The sequence below is a fragment of the Apium graveolens genome, chromosome 1 (assembly GCF_009905375.1).
Source record: "Apium graveolens cultivar Ventura chromosome 1, ASM990537v1, whole genome shotgun sequence".
Lineage (NCBI taxonomy): Eukaryota > Viridiplantae > Streptophyta > Magnoliopsida > Apiales > Apiaceae > Apium > Apium graveolens.
The window spans coordinates 184,270,151-184,287,847 of NC_133647.1; the positions used below are offsets into that span (position 1 = coordinate 184,270,151).

The 17,697-nt window shown below is 34.4% G+C and overlaps 3 protein-coding genes across 4 annotated transcripts; all 3 read left to right on the forward strand.

The window, feature by feature from the left end:
* The first annotated feature begins 4,318 nt into the window (after positions 1-4,318).
* On the forward strand, positions 4,319-9,847 carry LOC141673179 (RNA-binding KH domain-containing protein RCF3-like). Of its 2 annotated transcripts, none has more exons than XM_074479917.1 (8): positions 4,319-4,476; positions 5,698-6,284; positions 6,880-7,275; positions 7,365-7,619; positions 7,739-7,996; positions 8,139-8,197; positions 8,368-8,441; positions 9,085-9,847. In XM_074479917.1, exons 2-7 carry the CDS (start codon positions 5,703-5,705, stop codon positions 8,414-8,416), a joined length of 1,599 nt encoding a protein of 532 aa, XP_074336018.1. In that variant the 5' UTR covers positions 4,319-4,476; positions 5,698-5,702; the 3' UTR covers positions 8,417-8,441; positions 9,085-9,847. The 2 variants fall into 2 exon arrangements, with proteins under 2 accessions (XP_074336018.1, XP_074336015.1); XM_074479914.1 differs by lacking the exon at positions 9,085-9,847 and adding an exon at positions 8,612-8,920.
* Positions 9,848-10,806: 959 nt separating this feature from the next.
* Positions 10,807-13,062, forward strand: LOC141673187 (casparian strip membrane protein 1-like). The gene is made up of 3 exons (XM_074479924.1): positions 10,807-12,302; positions 12,423-12,546; positions 12,687-13,062. Exons 1-3 carry the CDS (start codon positions 12,082-12,084, stop codon positions 12,900-12,902), a joined length of 561 nt encoding a protein of 186 aa, XP_074336025.1. The 5' UTR covers positions 10,807-12,081; the 3' UTR covers positions 12,903-13,062.
* Positions 13,063-15,558: 2,496 nt separating this feature from the next.
* Positions 15,559-16,629, forward strand: LOC141722750 (casparian strip membrane protein 1-like). Its single transcript, XM_074525053.1, has 3 exons — positions 15,559-15,847; positions 15,966-16,089; positions 16,279-16,629. Exons 1-3 carry the CDS (start codon positions 15,624-15,626, stop codon positions 16,492-16,494), a joined length of 564 nt encoding a protein of 187 aa, XP_074381154.1. The 5' UTR covers positions 15,559-15,623; the 3' UTR covers positions 16,495-16,629.
* Positions 16,630-17,697: the final 1,068 nt, after the last annotated feature.

The window sequence follows — 17,697 nt, forward strand, 5'->3', positions numbered from 1 at the left end:
GCTATTATATATAGAAAAGAAGAGATGTTAAGCTTATTATTTTATTAAATAAAATTGTTAATGTTATTTTTGAAAATGATCTACGGCTTGATAAGCTAAATAAAAAAATATTGTGTTTTAACTGAAAATATAATTGGCTAAATATTAATACTCATATTATTATTATATTGTATTTTATTAAATATACTTGCTCGTGATATATTTGAAGTAAATGTGTTTTAGGTAAGATAAATAGAAAGATCTATACTCTTGATCACACGTTCGAATCTCACGAGAGGAGAATTTATGATTATGTCTCCCGAGGCACAACATGCCGCTTAAATGCGGTTTACCTTGGTTCACGTGGTTTGCAGGCTATTACGTAAACTCATAGGGTTTACCCAGTGCGCAACCGAATGGTAGCGGCTGCGGGTTACCTACGATAAAAAATAAATACAAATATAAAGATAATATGTTATACTTGAAAAGAGAGCACATAATTTAAAAACGTATATTACATCAGTTTTTATAAAAAAAAAACGATGCCCGATATCCTAATATAAAGCATATATTTTTACTAAACCGATGTCTAAAAGCTGTATTTATATCGACACTTTTCGGAAAATCGATGTTAGTCTAAATTATAGGTATCGGTCTAAACCGATGTCTATGTGATTTAAAACATCGATTGCTGTTTATAGAACTGATGTCTAGTGGGAATTAACACATCGATTTCTTTTACAAAAATGATGTTATTGTTGATTTGTACTATGTCATCTATATGTTCAAGTATCTTTAATACTATTAATATATGAATATAAAACTAAAACTCGTATAAATTATGAGAAAAAGGGATTATAAACATAAAAAATTGTTAAAAATTCGATGTCAAATAACATCTTAGATATCAGCCAAAAACCGATGTTTATGGGGTGATTTTTAACTTCACCTACAAAGATATCGGTCGAGAAAGTGTTCAGACATCGGTCAAAAACCGATGTCTATTAACTAATTTCCAGTAGTGATTGCCATTAAAAGAAAATAGATAAAAAATAAATGTTGTGTATAGGGTAGTTTTGTGAATATAAAGAAATATATTTATATTTACAAATTTATCATTAAAATTTTACCAATATCTTAATCTCAGTTAATTTATGCGAGTGCACCCTTAGACCCAGGCACCCAGCTTTCTCTTTAAATTAAATGTTTGCTGAGAAAGAGGGAACTAAAAAAAATATTGAACACGTTTCTATTAAATTGAAGGGTTGAATGACTAGTCACTTTTACCCGGCTTGAAGCCCAATAGAACACCAAGTGAGCTTATCCATGATTTGCCCCCAAATTTAAATTTGGAGAGAAAATAAATGAACCAAAATTTTTCTTCATAAATATTCTCCGAAATTAATCTTTACACATCAATTATTCTCAAGACGATAATCTCTTAGTTATAATATTGTACTACTTATTTTACAGTTAAATAAGACAACCTTATCTCGAAAGTGAAAATAATTTGTTATACAATTTAACTTATTATGGTGGATGATTTTATAAGCGCACTTCTCACTTCTTATTCTAAAAAAATGTAAAAAAATTAACAATATTGCCTTTGAACGTATCAAAAATAGTTATAAATTTATTAAAAAATTGGAATATAAATTATATGCATAATAACTTATTCACTACACAAATGTATTCACCAATCAAGATAAAATATTTTAAAAATAAATACTATTTTATCAATTTCTATATTTTAAAACAATTATCGACATAATCCCTTAAGTACATTCTTGGAATTGTATAATTTACGGTAAATCTTAGCACACATCCTAAAACACTACAAAGTTACTATAAAAAATATAGCAATAACATGTGACCCACTTCCTTCCATCCCTATTATCAAATTACTTAATATGGTGATTGGGTTAGAGAAGTGGTAGATAGTTTGAATCCCAAACCTATCGTGAAATCTATATACTATACCATATAATAATCTGAATGAGATATAATTTGGTGTAACGGTTATTACCTAATTTTGATTATTAAAGAAAATAAATAAATATTTTATATATCTGCTAAAATATTATATTATTAAACCACTAGATATAGTTTACTTATCCTATTAAATTACAACCACAACGTATCATATTATTAAAATATGCTATTATTAAAAAATAAATAAATAGTGTTATATATCTGCTAAACTACAAAATTTTTAAAATTAATCTACTTATTCCTAAAATTATACTATTTTTTTATTATAAATTTATAATTATCATATATTTACAAAATTATTTTAAAAATTAAAATATGACGGGATAAATAAAACTTTTATATATTAATAGGAGCCCGTGCATTACACATTATTTAAATTAGTCATAATGTAAAGCCAACAATCAAGTTTAATCCAAGAAATCATGGGATCAAACAAACTTCAAAATAACATTTTTCCAATTTTTACATTAACCCTCACTTTTCTTCATCTCCAAATTCAAGGAATCCACTATTTAATTATGGAAAACTACGTATGTGTATGTGTATGTGTATGTATATATATATTGCGTGTGCGTGCGTGTGTGCAAGGTATACCAAGTTATTTAAGCAAAAATTTGAAAATACTAATCATCTATTTGTGTGTGTAAATGAGCTGTATATGAGTAGAGAATAGAGATAGAAGAGAGATGAAAAAAAAAGACCAAAAAAAAGATTTATGTTTCTTTCTCTTTTTTTCTTCTAAATATTCGTCTATATGTTTTTCTTTTATTACCCATTTTTAATCCTTTATTTTTTTCCAACTAAAGCTTACTAAAGAAGCTTTTAGAAAAGAACTACAATAAAATCTATTAATAGCCTTTACCGAAATAATATTTTCTTTTCTCTTGATTCATCGGTATAGAAACAAAAACAATGTTTTGTTAACATTTTCAAGAATATATATTAGCCGGTAAAAAGAAGCTTAAAATAGATACATAAAATCATAAAATCATGTTAGAGTCTTGGGCCTTGTTTAATATTTTTGCTGCAGACTTGTACAACGACATGCGTTTGGTAAATTATAAAAACTTGTGTATGAAAAAGTGATTTTGGTCAAAAAGCTGTTGTTACCAAAAACATGTCCCCCATATTTTGGGAAAAAGTTGTTTTCAGTTTTTGTAGAAAATAACTATCAGTTTCACTATCAAACCTTCTAAAGAACATTATTTTTACATATTATATCTCAAAATATGCATAAATTAAAAAAATTATCAAACAGTCATCTAATTTTCCTAACAACACTTTTCTACCAACATTTTTTCTCACGGTACAACAGTTTTTAACAGCACTCCCAAGCGGAGTTAACATGTACTATACTCTTATGAGTCGTTTGGTTGGAGGCGTTCCGGTATTAGGTACATGTTCGTCATAATATTTTTCCTCCAAATTCATTTCTCATACCCCCGAAGTATGAGTTTTTGATAGGTAGAGAAGAGTTGGGTATGGAGAAGGGGTATACTGTATCTATTTTATTTATAGTATTTCAACTTTATTTAAGCAATCAAATGTAAATGTTTAATACAAAAATAATTTAATGAATTAAAATTTATTAAAATGATTATTAAAACATTATTTAAATTTATTAAAATAAATAACATAAAAATATTTTAAATATAAAATATTCATTTCAACAATGAACCAAACACGTGATTACTTCAACCCCATATCACTTCTCGAATCAAACAACCCTTAATGACTTTACAGTGTTTTAGTATATGTACCAAGGTTTATTGACAATTTAATTCAATAACAGAGATTATTCATTTAGAGGATAAATACACATTATTTTCATTATATTGGAATTACAAAGGAAAATATTTGATAAAATAATTCGTCGTAAAAGTCTGGTGCATGGTACTACCTGCCATCACGTATATATTTGAAACAAATATTTGACATATTGATCATTATATAATTATAAAAATTAAAAATAATGTTTATATTCTTCCGATTAATGTTTCAATTAATCGGTCCGATTAATCTCCGACTTGCCGATTAATCTCTCGAAGGTACCCTCACCGCTCTGGCACGTCTACTGATTAATCTACTGATTTCTGAAACACTGATTTAGGCACAATTTTCAAAATAAAAAATTGATGTTTAAATTTTTATATAAAAATTTAAAAATTAAATTATAAAAATATACTTATATATTTAAATTAAAATACTTTTCGATTATTAAAAAAATGGTATATATATTTGAATGGAACGGTTTTTTTATTTTGTGAATTTGTAAACACACACAGATTTTAAAATACGTCGGTTCAACCTTAAAAAATCCAAACACAACTAAGCCCAACCGCCTTACACAAACAGCCCATAAATATCTTTCCAGAATAACTCTACTATTTTGACCTTTATATATACACACAGACACAGTCATCTACATACACATTCATAGGCGTAAGTAAGTTTGCATCAGCACACTCACAAAGAATATCTGTTTGGAGAAATCTACAATACAAGGTAGTTAATTTTCCTCTTTTATACATCTTCTACTAATACCCAACTCCTTATATTTATAATTTTCCCAAGATTCTTGCTTTTTTATATTAAAGTTTGTATCTTTACTTAGATCTATTCATGTTTCTTGAGTTTTTGACTTTTGGGTATAATCTTAATCTGGTTAAGCTTGGTGAAAGTTAATTTAATAGTTATTTGATAAGTTAAAATTGCCCAGATACAATAAATATCAGAAAGTTTGGATTTTTATTGTATGGTGTACAAGTAGGGCTTTATATGTGTGTATGCATATATAAATAAGATGAAGTTTGGATGAGATTGTAAGTGTATAGTGTTAGTACTAGTGGAATGAGTGAAGTATGGATTTGTTTTAGCTGTTTAAGGTTGTATTATAAGCTATTTTGGAGATATAGATAGGCTATTTTGGAGATATAGATTTGTCGAGAACTTGGGTTTGGTTTTGTTTTTTGTAGCCATTAAAGGGGTAGCGTACCTGATATGCAAGCTGGTCGTTGAAGGGGTTGCGTTCGTTATATGATATTGCAATACCTGATATGCAAGCTGGTCATTGATGGGGTTGTGTCAATTATATAATTAAACTTATATGATTAAGCATTGCCGTGGACTTTAATTCTGAGTATTTAACAGAGTAAGTACTACTTTTGCTGAAAGTTTGTAATGTTCGACTATATCTTGTATTCATTAGATCTTTTAAGCAGTGGAAGATCCTAGAGAAGCCTGACATCATGACGCACTGTAATAGATTTCTTTTGGAAATGGGTTTTATAGTTTTAGGGGGAAGAGAATTATGTTTAAATGATTGTGAAGAGAATCATGTCTCGTTTATAAGAAAGATAATTTTAACATTTGCAATGATAAATACAGTAAATTTTATCTTCTATAATTGTTTTCATTGTGCAACTCAACAAATTGCTTAAGTTTCAAATTTTTCGTATTATTTTCTTCAGAGAAGCGTTCTTTTGTTTTTTGTATTTAAATGTCCATAAACTAAGACACTTTTAAACAGTTATTTTTTCATGTCTTACTAAGTGAATCCTTATTTCCGTACACTTTCTGGATTTGGATTATGTTCCGGACTAATTTCATATTAGCATATGTCACATTGATCATTTCATTTTCTCACGAAATTCTTGCAACAGATAAAATTACAATTCATGTTTGTGGTTTTAGTCCTCATTGCGTTATTCTTATTCTTATCTATAGAGAGCATGGCTGGTCAGAAAAATGATTACGGGAAACGGTCTCATTATCAATCTGACTATTCTGGAAATGGTGGAAGCAAGAGACGAAATCCTACTGATGATCGTGAGTCGCATGCTATTGGACCTGAAGATACAGTGTATCGTTACTTGTGTCCTGTTAGGAAGATTGGAAGTATTATTGGGAGGGGAGGCGATATTGCGAAGCAGTTAAGGCAAGAAACTCGGGCAAAGATCAGAATTAATGAGACCGTTCCAGGTTGTGAAGAGCGTGTTGTCATAATTTATAGTTCCAGCGAAGAAACTAATAGCTTCGGAGAAAGTGGAGATCTTGTTTCTCCTGCCCAGGATGCCCTTTTTAAGGTTCATGATCGGATTGTCGCTGAGGACTTACCTCCTGATGATGAATTTGACGAACCTCACCAAGTTACTGTAAGGATGCTGGTTCCATCGGATCAGATTGGTTGTGTGATCGGAAAGGGTGGACAAGTAATTCAAACTATTCGGACTGAAACTCGTGCACAGATACGGGTCCTGAGCAGTGAACAGCATCTTCCAGCTTGTGCCTCAAATTCTGACGAGCTTCTCCAGGTAATGCAGCAGGTTCCTGAGGAATACCGGCTTTGATTCCTTGGGCATGATTCCTAGAGGAGTAATTTAATTTTGTGGGTCATTTCTCATATGATATATCAGTCTTACAGCCGCCAAATATTATTTCTTGACATTGAACTAAGATACTGAATGATAATAAAATATTACTTTTTTTTGTGGTAAAATGTCAATTACAAAAATCTAAATACACACACTGATGAACACCTGCTCCTTTTGGAGTTTGAACCCTCATCCTCTTTACACCAAGAGGAGATGGGTACCCGCTAGGCTAAGCCTTGGAAATCAATAAACTATACTTTTCAAAGTTTTTTGTTTGTAATTATATATTTTCATACCCATTACTTACATTTTCTTTGAACAAGTAATTCCTTATATTTTCTTGGTAAACACATAATCAAAAAAATCTGTTCTATTAAAGTTTTCTTAGGCTTATGCTAGTTGGGTCATACCATGATACATTTTTGTAACTCTATGGTCTGTTGTTGACTTGTAATAACCACAGTAATAGCATTCTGTTTTTGAATTGTCATTGTGTTATGTTAGTTGGTTACATTGTACGAATATGTGGTTTCAGATATCTGGAGAAGGTCCAGTAGTCAAAAAGGCCCTTTATCAGCTGGCATGTCGTCTTCATGATAATCCCTCTCGGTCCCAACACCTGCTCTTGTCCTCAACAACTATCCAAAGATCTGAAGCAACATATATGAATACAACTGCTAGTACCCCAATCATGGGTGTAAGTTCTTTAATGGGACCTTATGGAGGTTACAGAAGTGATGCAAGAGATTGGCCAGCTTCTATGAAGGAATTCTCACTTCGTTTGGTTTGTCCTACTGAAAATATTGGAGCTGTCATTGGAAAAGGTGGTTCTATAATTAAACAGATCAGGCAGGAATCAGGTGCATCCATTAAGGTTGATAGTTCGGCTGCTGAAGGTGATGATTGCATTATATCTGTATCAGCTAAAGAGGTAAGCGAAGTTTCTATAACTGGTTTGTGTATGGATGCCAATTGTGATGCTAGGCCCTGATATTCATGGCTTTTATGTGTAAATTTCAGTCATTTGAAGAATCATCTCCAACTATTGATGCAACAATGCGCTTGCAACCTCGTTGCAGTGAGAAAACTGAAAAGGATTCAGGTGATTCTGTAATCACAACTCGCCTTCTAGTTCCAAGCTCTCGAATTGGATGCCTTATTGGTAAAGGCGGGTCTATAATTAGTGAGATGAGAAATGCCACGAGAGCAAGTATTCGTATTCTTTCAAAGGAAGATCTTCCCAAAGTTGCACATGAAGACGATGAAATGGTTCAGGTAAAGTGAATGAACAGATAACAAGTATAAAATATTGATCTAAAAATTAGATCACCGCTTACTGAAGAGATACAGCTGCACAATATAATCTATTAATATCCACAATTCCTATTGGCCAGATTACTGGTGACCTTGATGTTGCCACCAATGCTCTCTTGCAAGTAACCATGCGCTTAAGATCCAATACATTTGAGATGGAGGGAGCTCTCTTGGCCCCCGCCGTGCCTTACCTTCCAATGCCGGTGGAGATGTCAGACAGCCCAAGGTATGAGAGTCGTGATAGTAAATCACGTGGACGTGGATATTCATCTTCTAGCAGATATGATTCTAATGATTATCCCCTGAATGATGGCTATGGTAGTTATGGTGGTTCACAGGTAATCGAGATGCATTTTAAATAAAAGTATCACATTGTTATCCCTGCTTCCAAATAGTTTTTGAACAAAATGCATGAATTTGATGACCAAGGACTATGATATGTATCTTCAGCACAATTTTTTTCATTTATTTTTTTATCAGGGAGGTGGAAGTGCTTATGGAGCATATGGTGTCTACTCTGGCCGCTCCGGAGGTTCTGGGTAAAAATACATTATTTCATGTCATATCTTGCTTTTCCATGCAGGCAGAAGTTAATATGTACCGCATGCTACTATTTGGCCGCAGTTACTTAAGATCCCATGTGAATTTTATTGTTGCATTTTAAATTAAGTGAAAACCCCGAGGCCTGATCATAAATCCATGTTACCAGGTTGTACGGTGAGAACCCTGTTTCCTATGGGAAACATCATGGTTATTAGAGCCACTGGTCCCTAGAGCCTGCAGGTAGATAATGCCTCCTCTTTTGTATCAGATATTAGTTAGCGAGTTGCTCTAAATTCATAATAGTCAGCATATGAGATAGTTGCAGAGAATTCTTAATCTAACACCGAACATCCTCGATTTTTATCTCTAATCAATTTTCTTCTGTTTCCTTCCCTCTTCCATCAAAACAGCTTGTGATCCATGATGCCTGAAGCCAGCCCATTACCCCTTTGATGATGCCTCCATCCAGCCTAAACCTGAAGACCAGAAGACCTGAATATGAGAAACTATGTTCAATTTTGTCCCACCTTTGTTAGTGTCATGTGGAACTACAAGTCATCTAGAAATCTATGGCCTTACACCTAGTGAAACTAAGATCACAACTATCAAGACCATTTGCTGCCATGTTTTTTAAAGTTACTACTGTTTTTATTTTTCAGTGAAGTTTCCTTTGATGATGTACAACTGATGAGTGGCTGTCCAATCATTTTTTCCTTCTATGGCATTATTTCCTAGAGAATTAAGGATGTAGTAGTTTCAGTTGTTTCAGTTTTATTTGTTGTCCGGGTTATTTAGAGTTTTCTAGCTTGCAGGGTTCTCTTTTCTTTATTTTTTATTGATAGAAAATTATAGAATGATTTTCCCCTAATTTTTTTGTTGAAAGTGGATATTTCTAGTGGTAGATCTACAATATTTGTGGGGGACGGCCTTGAGGGCAATAGCGCTATCAGTTTGTAGTCTCTCAGGGGGGTGAGCAATCTGGTTCTATATACTAAATCTGGCGTATATGGTGAATTCACGAGTTTTTGATATACAGCAACATATATCACCCTTCATGCCATCCTCGTCAGATGAAAGTAGGTATTAATCACCACCTGGTAAGTTCTTTTCATGGTGTGACCATATGCGCAAAGCACACCTTGGTATGAAATTATGTCATTGACATGGAATAAGTTTGGCTTTGGATAATACTGGAAGATTTCAGTTGCTCAAGTTGTGTCGGATTGTGACATGTTTCATTTTTGTTCACATAGTAAATGTATCTGTTGCATATATTTTAGCAGCTGCTTCATGTATAAAGCTAGCATAATTCCACCTACTTCATTGTGTGGGGATAAATAGAAACTGACAACAAAAAATAACATGTATGTTACTACTTCGTTGCTAATCATTCTTATTATATGCATATGTATGTGTACAAGTTTTCATAGTTTCGAACTGCATATTTGATCAGTATTAGGTTTGAGAAACAGAGGTGAGAGTTTATATTCACTAGGTGGGGCACGTGCAAATATATAGAAAATTGTTATATGATATGTGCAATAGTCTGGGTAATTGTTGAATCCAATGTAATGCTGGATTTAAGCCTTATAATTTTCAACTACCTTACTGGAAGGTCATGTCCTCGTGCAAACCCACCATCTCTGCATTTGTCTTTTTGTCCATATTATTTTTGGTTTTTTTGTCACTCTTTAAATATCACTATAAATGCGTGTCCTAAAGAAATGTAGTAGTAAAAATGTATGATTATATATGCATCTGTGCTTTTGTTTTGTATGTATATGAATACACTTGACAGGATTTTCTACTTTGATCCGTCAAAAATTTAAGTGGTCTGAATCTTTGGTGGATGCTCTATAGTTATAGCCTATTTGTTCTTTGCAAGCACCTATAAATGCTAGTGGTGCCAAGAGTATAGTCAAGCAACTGCATCTGTTGTCTTTCAAAACTCTTTTTAAGTGAGCACGCGAGCTGCAGGAGACCTTTGTTGCACATAATGACAATGTAGCTTAGCAAATGCATCAGTTGTGTTTCCACCCCTTACTATTTGAGCATGCTAACTGCAGGAGAAGATGACTTTTCTTTCACATAATGACAATGTTGACAATACTTCAACTTCACGAAACTAGGACTTAGATCATTGTAAATCAGTACAATTGTATTAGATAGATGTTTTACTTGCAAGATTGGCAAGTATTTTTAGAGTTTCTAGATTGCCCCTCCTACCACACGAGGTTTTCTGTACAGTTGTTTGTTGCTGAAGTCTGGAAGTTGCCGGACTACAAATCTGATGGCTGCGAATAAAAAATACGTCAAGTTATAACGATTAAGTTGTATGATTAGTGCAAGTCGTTGAGTGTAGTTGGCATAAAATTTGGGCGCTCAGAAGTTTTTCATAGTTTAAGTTTTTTAAATTGAAATAAACAGATGTGGGTGCAAGCAATAAAATCCAATTTGGTATAAAGCCAGGCAGTGGATTACATAAATTGACGTTCAGAGATGAGTTCCTTATTTTCACGCCTACTCATTATTCTCAGACCAGTCCTAAAGATTAAAATGTTTGAGTCCTCCTTTTCCTTTCACATTTGCTGAAATTTTGATTCCATTCATCTCCCATTAAATTCTGAATTCTTTCTTAAGGAAATCAGTGCAGCGGTTTTGCATCTCTCTCTATGAAAGTGTTCTTAACATGAATTGTTGAATAAGAAGAAAGAAATTGCCAATATTGCCAAAAGAACAAAGGAAGAAAAAGGAAGGGCCTTTTGTTATTTGATACCTAATGGTAACACTAAGAACAATTTTTACATGCAAGAACAGTTCAACCGATAAAGTGAAGTGTGACTTTCCCAATGAAACGCGATAAGAGCAAATAATATTGTTATATATAAAGGCAAGACTTAAATTAGTTTTTAGAAGTACTCTTAAAAAAAAATTTAAGTTTGTACTTCAAACAACTTACCTTGGTAGAGACGTAAAGAATACCCGGTTGGGAACTTACTTTTCATTTTAAATTGGATTTATCAAATAATATATTTGCGAATTTGGATTTCAATTTTATTTGATACACTGAAATATTAGTATAACACAAGGAATTTTAAATGACAATTCAAATCTATTATTTGAATTTCATAATTTGAAATAAAATACAAGTTTTCAAATATCCTCTAATGTAAAACGCCAGGAGAAGTCATTTGTTCTTAACAGCTAAAAATCTCTAGATCTGTATGAAAATTCTGGAGAGTTCATATATTAGAATTATTGGCTAGGAAACTGGCTACCTTCTCTCGTTTTCAAAAAATGAGCTGTGCACTATAACTCTCCGAGCAACAACAGTCGCTGTATGCTCTATGTATGCCTGTGTCTGTTTTTTTCCTTTGCAAACATGTTTGCTCTCTGTAGGTTCAAAGTATATTTGCACCTTATTTTCAGAAATACATAAATGTGTTTGCACCTAATCCAGTTTAGTATTTGGTTGCATTGCTGTTTTCGTACTTAAACAATGAACACTAGTTACTATATGGGTACTTGCTGCATGGATAAAGCTAAGAGCCTAATACTCTTTAGTTTCTAAAATTAGAAACTTGAAGCTTTCTGTAGCAGGGGATTAGGTTAATGATTCAGCTACAAAAACCTAGCTGCTTTGTTTCTGACTTATCAATATGTTGTTCCAGGTTTATTTATTATTATAAGAACTTTTTCCACCACATCCAACTTTGATAATGTTTCAGTTATAGTCCCCTAATACCTAACTCAACTAGATTAGCACATCACTTTTTGTATATAAATGTGCACTCATTCTCACATTCCCTAAGCAGAAAGCACAACTTCAACTCCATTGGAAAACTGATAACAGAGGTGAAAGAGGCCAACATAATAAAAAATGAAGGTATCACATACTGAAACTGGAGAATCCTCCAAGATTCCGAGCCCAGGAGCTGGAATTAACAGGGGTATGGCGGTACTTGATGTTATTCTTCGAATTGTTGCAATTGCTTCGACGTTGGCAAGTGCTGTAGTCATGGCTACTAGCGACCAACAACTCCAGTTTTTCACACAAGTTGCTGTGTTCAATGTAGAATATGAGGATTTTTCAACTCTCAGGTATCTGTGGTTTTTTTTTCTTTGTTGTTTCGACCTAAGATGTATTTAGATGTATTTATCAGAACACAGTGAAAAAATAAACAATGAGTGGCAAAATTTACACGGGATTTGTGTGTACAGGTATTTTGTGGTTATAAATTCGATAGCATGTGCATATTTTGCTCTCTCTATACCACTTGGAATCGTGAACATTGCCAGGAGTTCAGCTAAACAGAGTAGAGCTCTCTTGATCATTATGGATATGGTAAATGCAAAGAAGTAGTATATCAAAGTTCGCTAATTTATTAGAAATATTATTTTGCAGGTGTTTGCAACTCATCTTCTAGTAATTTTTGTACATAGCAAAGTATTTATGCTGATGGTGTTCCTTATTTGTTATGCAAGGTAATACTGGCACTGCTTATGTCGGCAGCATCAGCAGCATCTGCAATACTGTTTTTGGCGCATAATGGGAATAATTCGGCTAACTGGAATTCCATATGCAACCAATTCACCGATTTCTGCCATCGAGCCTCCGGTTCCTTAATTGGCTCTTTCATTGCTGTTGTCATCCTCCTGCTCCTCATTTTCATGTCTACTGCAGCATTAGCACGAAGCTAATGCATATTTTTAATGTTGTGTGGCGTGATCCTGTACTTTCTTAGTAGATGCTGCTTTAGGTTATGCTTTGTCATGTATGTATCTCACTGAATTTTACATCTACATTTTAATCGAGCAAGGCCGTTGTTGTACTGTTTTCAAAAATATTATGAAGTAAAAAGTTGTTGGCAAAGAATTGAATTTGACCCATTTTGTGATCAGGCTAGGCAGTAAGTTCAAGGTTAACCTCTTATTTCCTTTTGTTTAATTATTTCATGGTAATGAGATATTGGCCTAGTGATGGTTCTTGATTTTAAGACGAGAGTTTTTGACAAATATAACTGAAGGATACGACCATTTGAGCTTTGAAAGAAACGTAGTTAATCAAAAAACTCAGAAGGATACAATCATTTGAGCTTTTGGGGAGTCCTGTAAAAGAAAAGTTTTTGATTTGAGTCTCAATGTATGATTGGAGTCCTTCCAGAATATGCCTGCCTCAACGTAAAAGCTAGTATTACGCGACATTGTCACTCAATCAGAATTATGTTTGTTGAAAGAATAGTATTTTCTCGTTGATGACAAGAGATCGGATGGTTGGATTGTAGCTAGAAAGAAGAGTCTTGAAATTTTAAATTTCAAATTGCTAACATGCTTGAAATATCTTGAAATTGAGCCAGGCACATGAACTCTGTTAAAGCTGTTATCTTTGTATTACTGATTCTTAACATGAGGATATCTAAATGTACAACAAGAATGAATTAGGAATGTGAATTTGCAATAATTCATTTCTGTTGGGAGGAACTCGTGGTTTTCTGAAACAAAAAAACATTACCTAAGTTAATAGATTCAGTTTTCACTGCAAGCTATGTCAAACTATGAATTTTACTATCCGACGAGATTGACTGCAGGCTTCAATTTTCGCTGCAAGCTATAACAAATTATGAGTTTTACAATCCGACGAGAATGACAGTGTTAACCTACAGTAATGGATTAACGAAGAATGATAATGAGATTAATAATAGTAGAATATATACCTGAACTTTACAAGAATAATAATTGTAAGATGATTTACTTGCACGGTAGTACAAGTCCATTACTCATGAATTAAGAAGTATCAGAAACACCAAAGCTATGATGTATCTGATTAAATAGGAAAGAAGTCTGATATGGAGATGAAAAGAAACTCTTCTTATGATTAGTTATCGGGTGAAACTGAATGTAGAAATTCTAAGTTGCATATCGATGAAGCTGATCAAGCTAAGGTACTCGTGCCAGCAGCCCCACCGCAGCCTGTGCTATCTCTGGTTTTTAAGCTATGAACCTAATCCTATACACAATACATTTTCTGAAACCTTTGTTCATATGTATGGTGTCGTAGGTTTAATTATGTCTGCACTAGTTTAGCTGCTTTGCTGTCTTTCATACTTGATGAGTAGTATATATCTACTCCTTATAGTTAGAGGTGGCCAGACGGCCGGTTTGACTCGGCCCGCTCGTTAACCGGCTCGCCAAAAACTCGCTTGACTCGGCTCGTTGCGTGCCGGTTTATTATTCGGCACTAACCGGCTGTAGAGACGAACCGAACATGAATCAGTAATCCAGAAACCGCGAACGGACCGGCACGGCACGCGAACCGGCCCGTGTAACCCGTGTACGAGCTGGAATCGGCTTTATTCATTATTCGGCCCGGCACGTGGCGAATAATCGGCCCGCATAAATAAAAATGTTATTTATTATGAATCAGAATTTAGAGCTCCTTGTTCTTCGAATTACAGTAATTATTACATCTTTAATAGAGTTTCAGTTCAACCTTTTCCTTAATAAAATAATATTTGAATAATTATTTAGAGCTCAATTGTTTACTGATTCAACTATATTACATCTTTTTCCTTTTAAATTTTTATTTAATTTTAGGCCTCCACATAAATTAATTTGTATATTCTGTGTTTATATACAACTTTGTTTTTAAAAAAACAACTTTGTTTTAATTATTTTATCAAATAAAAATAGGAATAGTAAAAGGTCGGGTTGTACTTTCAATTATTTGCAAAGTTTGTTTGTACAAATTTAAAAAACAAAAAAAAAGAAAAAAAAAAGTAAATAGAAGTTGTCTGCCACTTCAGTGTCAATCATATTAAGAGTTTAAACAAGGCCCGCGGTTATTCGGCCACCAGTTATTCGCATGTTTAATCACCCCGAGCCGCCGACTCGCCGAAACCGTTAAATTCGTCTAATTCGCGAGCCGTCCACGGCTTCATATTCTGTCAACTCGGCACGGCACGACTCGTGCAGCTATACGGGCCGTTCACGACTTAATTGGCTGTTGAACCGGACCGCCGGAAATTCGGCCCGACACGGTCGGCCCGACCGTGTGGCCGGCTCTACTTATAGTTGGCTGCATATATGGCACAAGTTTAAAACCCATTTGACTTGATAAAGTTTTAATACTTTTTTGTTTGGCACTGAGATTAGGTCAATGATTCAACTACGAAAACCTAACTGTTTCATTTTGAAATTAATAATGTTATGTTCCAGCACTTTATATCCATGCCACCCCATCCAAATTGATAGTGTTTCAGTTCAGAATTTCTTAACAACCTAACTCATTTAAATTAGCACTCTTGGCCTAGTATATAAACGTTGCACATATTCTCACATTCCATAAGCAGCAATCACAACTTCGTCTTCATAATATATAATCGAAAATAGTGGAGAAATAGGCCAGTATACTATCTATCGAAAATGAAGGCATCACAGATTGAAACCGGTGAAGCTTCCATGATCCCAAAGTCCCCAGCAGCTGGAATTAGCAGAGGAATGACGATACTTGACATCATTCTTCGATTTGTTGCAATTGCTTCAACATTAGCAGCTGCTGTGGTCATGGCAACTAGTGATCAACAGCTCCAGTTTTTCACACAAGTCGCCATCTTTAACGTGGAATATGAGGATTTTTCTACTCTACGGTAACTGTGATTTTCTGTTTATGTTTATTTCAATTTGAATTTGTATGTGTCAGTAAAAAACAGAACTAAAAGAGATGTTGAGCCGCAGAATTAACAGGGGTTTTGTTTATATAAACAGGTATTTTGTTGTTATAAATTCGATAGCGTGTGCATACTTTGCTCTCACTATACCGCTTGCCATCATGCAAATAGCCAGGAGTGCAGCTAAACAGAGTAGAGCTCTGTTGATCATCATGGATACGGTAAATGCATTAATAGAATATTCAAGTTCATTAACGTACACTCTCATGAGTAGTAGTAGTAGTAGTATTCTTGTACTCAAATTAGTATGTGCAACAATTTTTTTCTACTAAGCTAGAATAAAACATAAGATTACGTTAACATTCGAAGTTTGATGAGGCCCCTAACAGTGTTCAAGTTTTGGATGTAAGGTGACACTGGGACTCCTTATGTCAGCAGCATCAGCAGCAGCTGCAATACTATTTCTGGCGCATAATGGGAATAATTCCGCCAACTGGAACTCCATATGCAACCAATTCACTGATTTCTGCCATCGAGCCTCCGGTTCCTTAATCGGCTCTTTCATTGCCATTGTCATCCTCATGCTCCTCATTTTCATGTCCACTGCAGCATTGGTACGAAGCTAATGCACGTGTTGTTTAGTCGTGGGTCGTGTGTGCCTATCCTGTACTTCATTAGTGGATGATGTGTTAGGTTTTGGTGTGTCCTGTATGTATTTCACTAATTTTTACAATTACATTCAATCAAGCAAGGCCATATTGTACTGCTTTTAAAAAGATTATGTTATACCATTGTATTCCTTATCCATGATTTATTTATGCTGCATTATTCATATTGGTAAGATCATTAGACTCATACACAATTTTATAGCTAAAATTTGGTATCTGATCATCTCGGGTCAATTAAAATTGAATTAGGGCAGAAAAGACGAGTAATTACATTTTAGGCTGCAATGAATAAGGAAAGGACGCCCCTCTACACATAGGACGTGTCTATGATTAAATAGACCGTGATTTGGGTTATTTAGGGATCAAGGATTGTCATGTTGAAAGATAAGGAGGAAATCTCAAAGAGTTGAGGACGCGTCTTGAGTTGGTAGAACTGGCAAGATGGATTGTATAAGTAGTAAGGTTGCAATGCAAGGAAAATGTGTGCATTCCACAAGGAGAGGGCGCGTCCTGTCCTCCGGAGATGCATATTTTTTGATGGTTGGGCTTGTCCTCACCTAGGACAAGGCAAATAAGGATATTTTGAGGACAAGGCAAGCATATAATGAGGAATGAAAATTGTTTTTGCTAACATATTTGTTGCAGGTATTCTTTGAAGAATTCCCTCATTGAGACGGTCAAGGAGGGAGATGTCCGTGAAAAGCTTGAATACCTCTAGGGGTATGCCCGATGACTGAATGTCTCCTCTTGTATTCAACGGGTGTCCTCGTTGGGGATGCGGGGTTGATATTGGTGTGTGCTTTGAGAGCTCCGTTCTTGTATTCAACGGGTGTCCTCGTTGGAGAACTTTAGAGTCATCCTGCACTTTGCACCCAAGAGTTTGGGATCACCTGTCCTGCTATCAAGAGAGTTATCCTCATTCGGGGGACAGGGACGCGTCCGACATTTGGGGTGAACCGTGGCTATACCTGCATTCGTAAATCAAGGGAGATAGTTATAGCGGAGTGTTATCCTTGCGCAAAGAGATGCATTATCCGTGAAATCCTACTATTACGGACGAGTCTTGGGCCTTCGTGGTTGGGTCTTATAATTGGACATTCTTAAAGCTAGCGGAAGACAGATTCTAGAAGGATGTCGAGCCTAGGAATAAGAAGTCTAAGC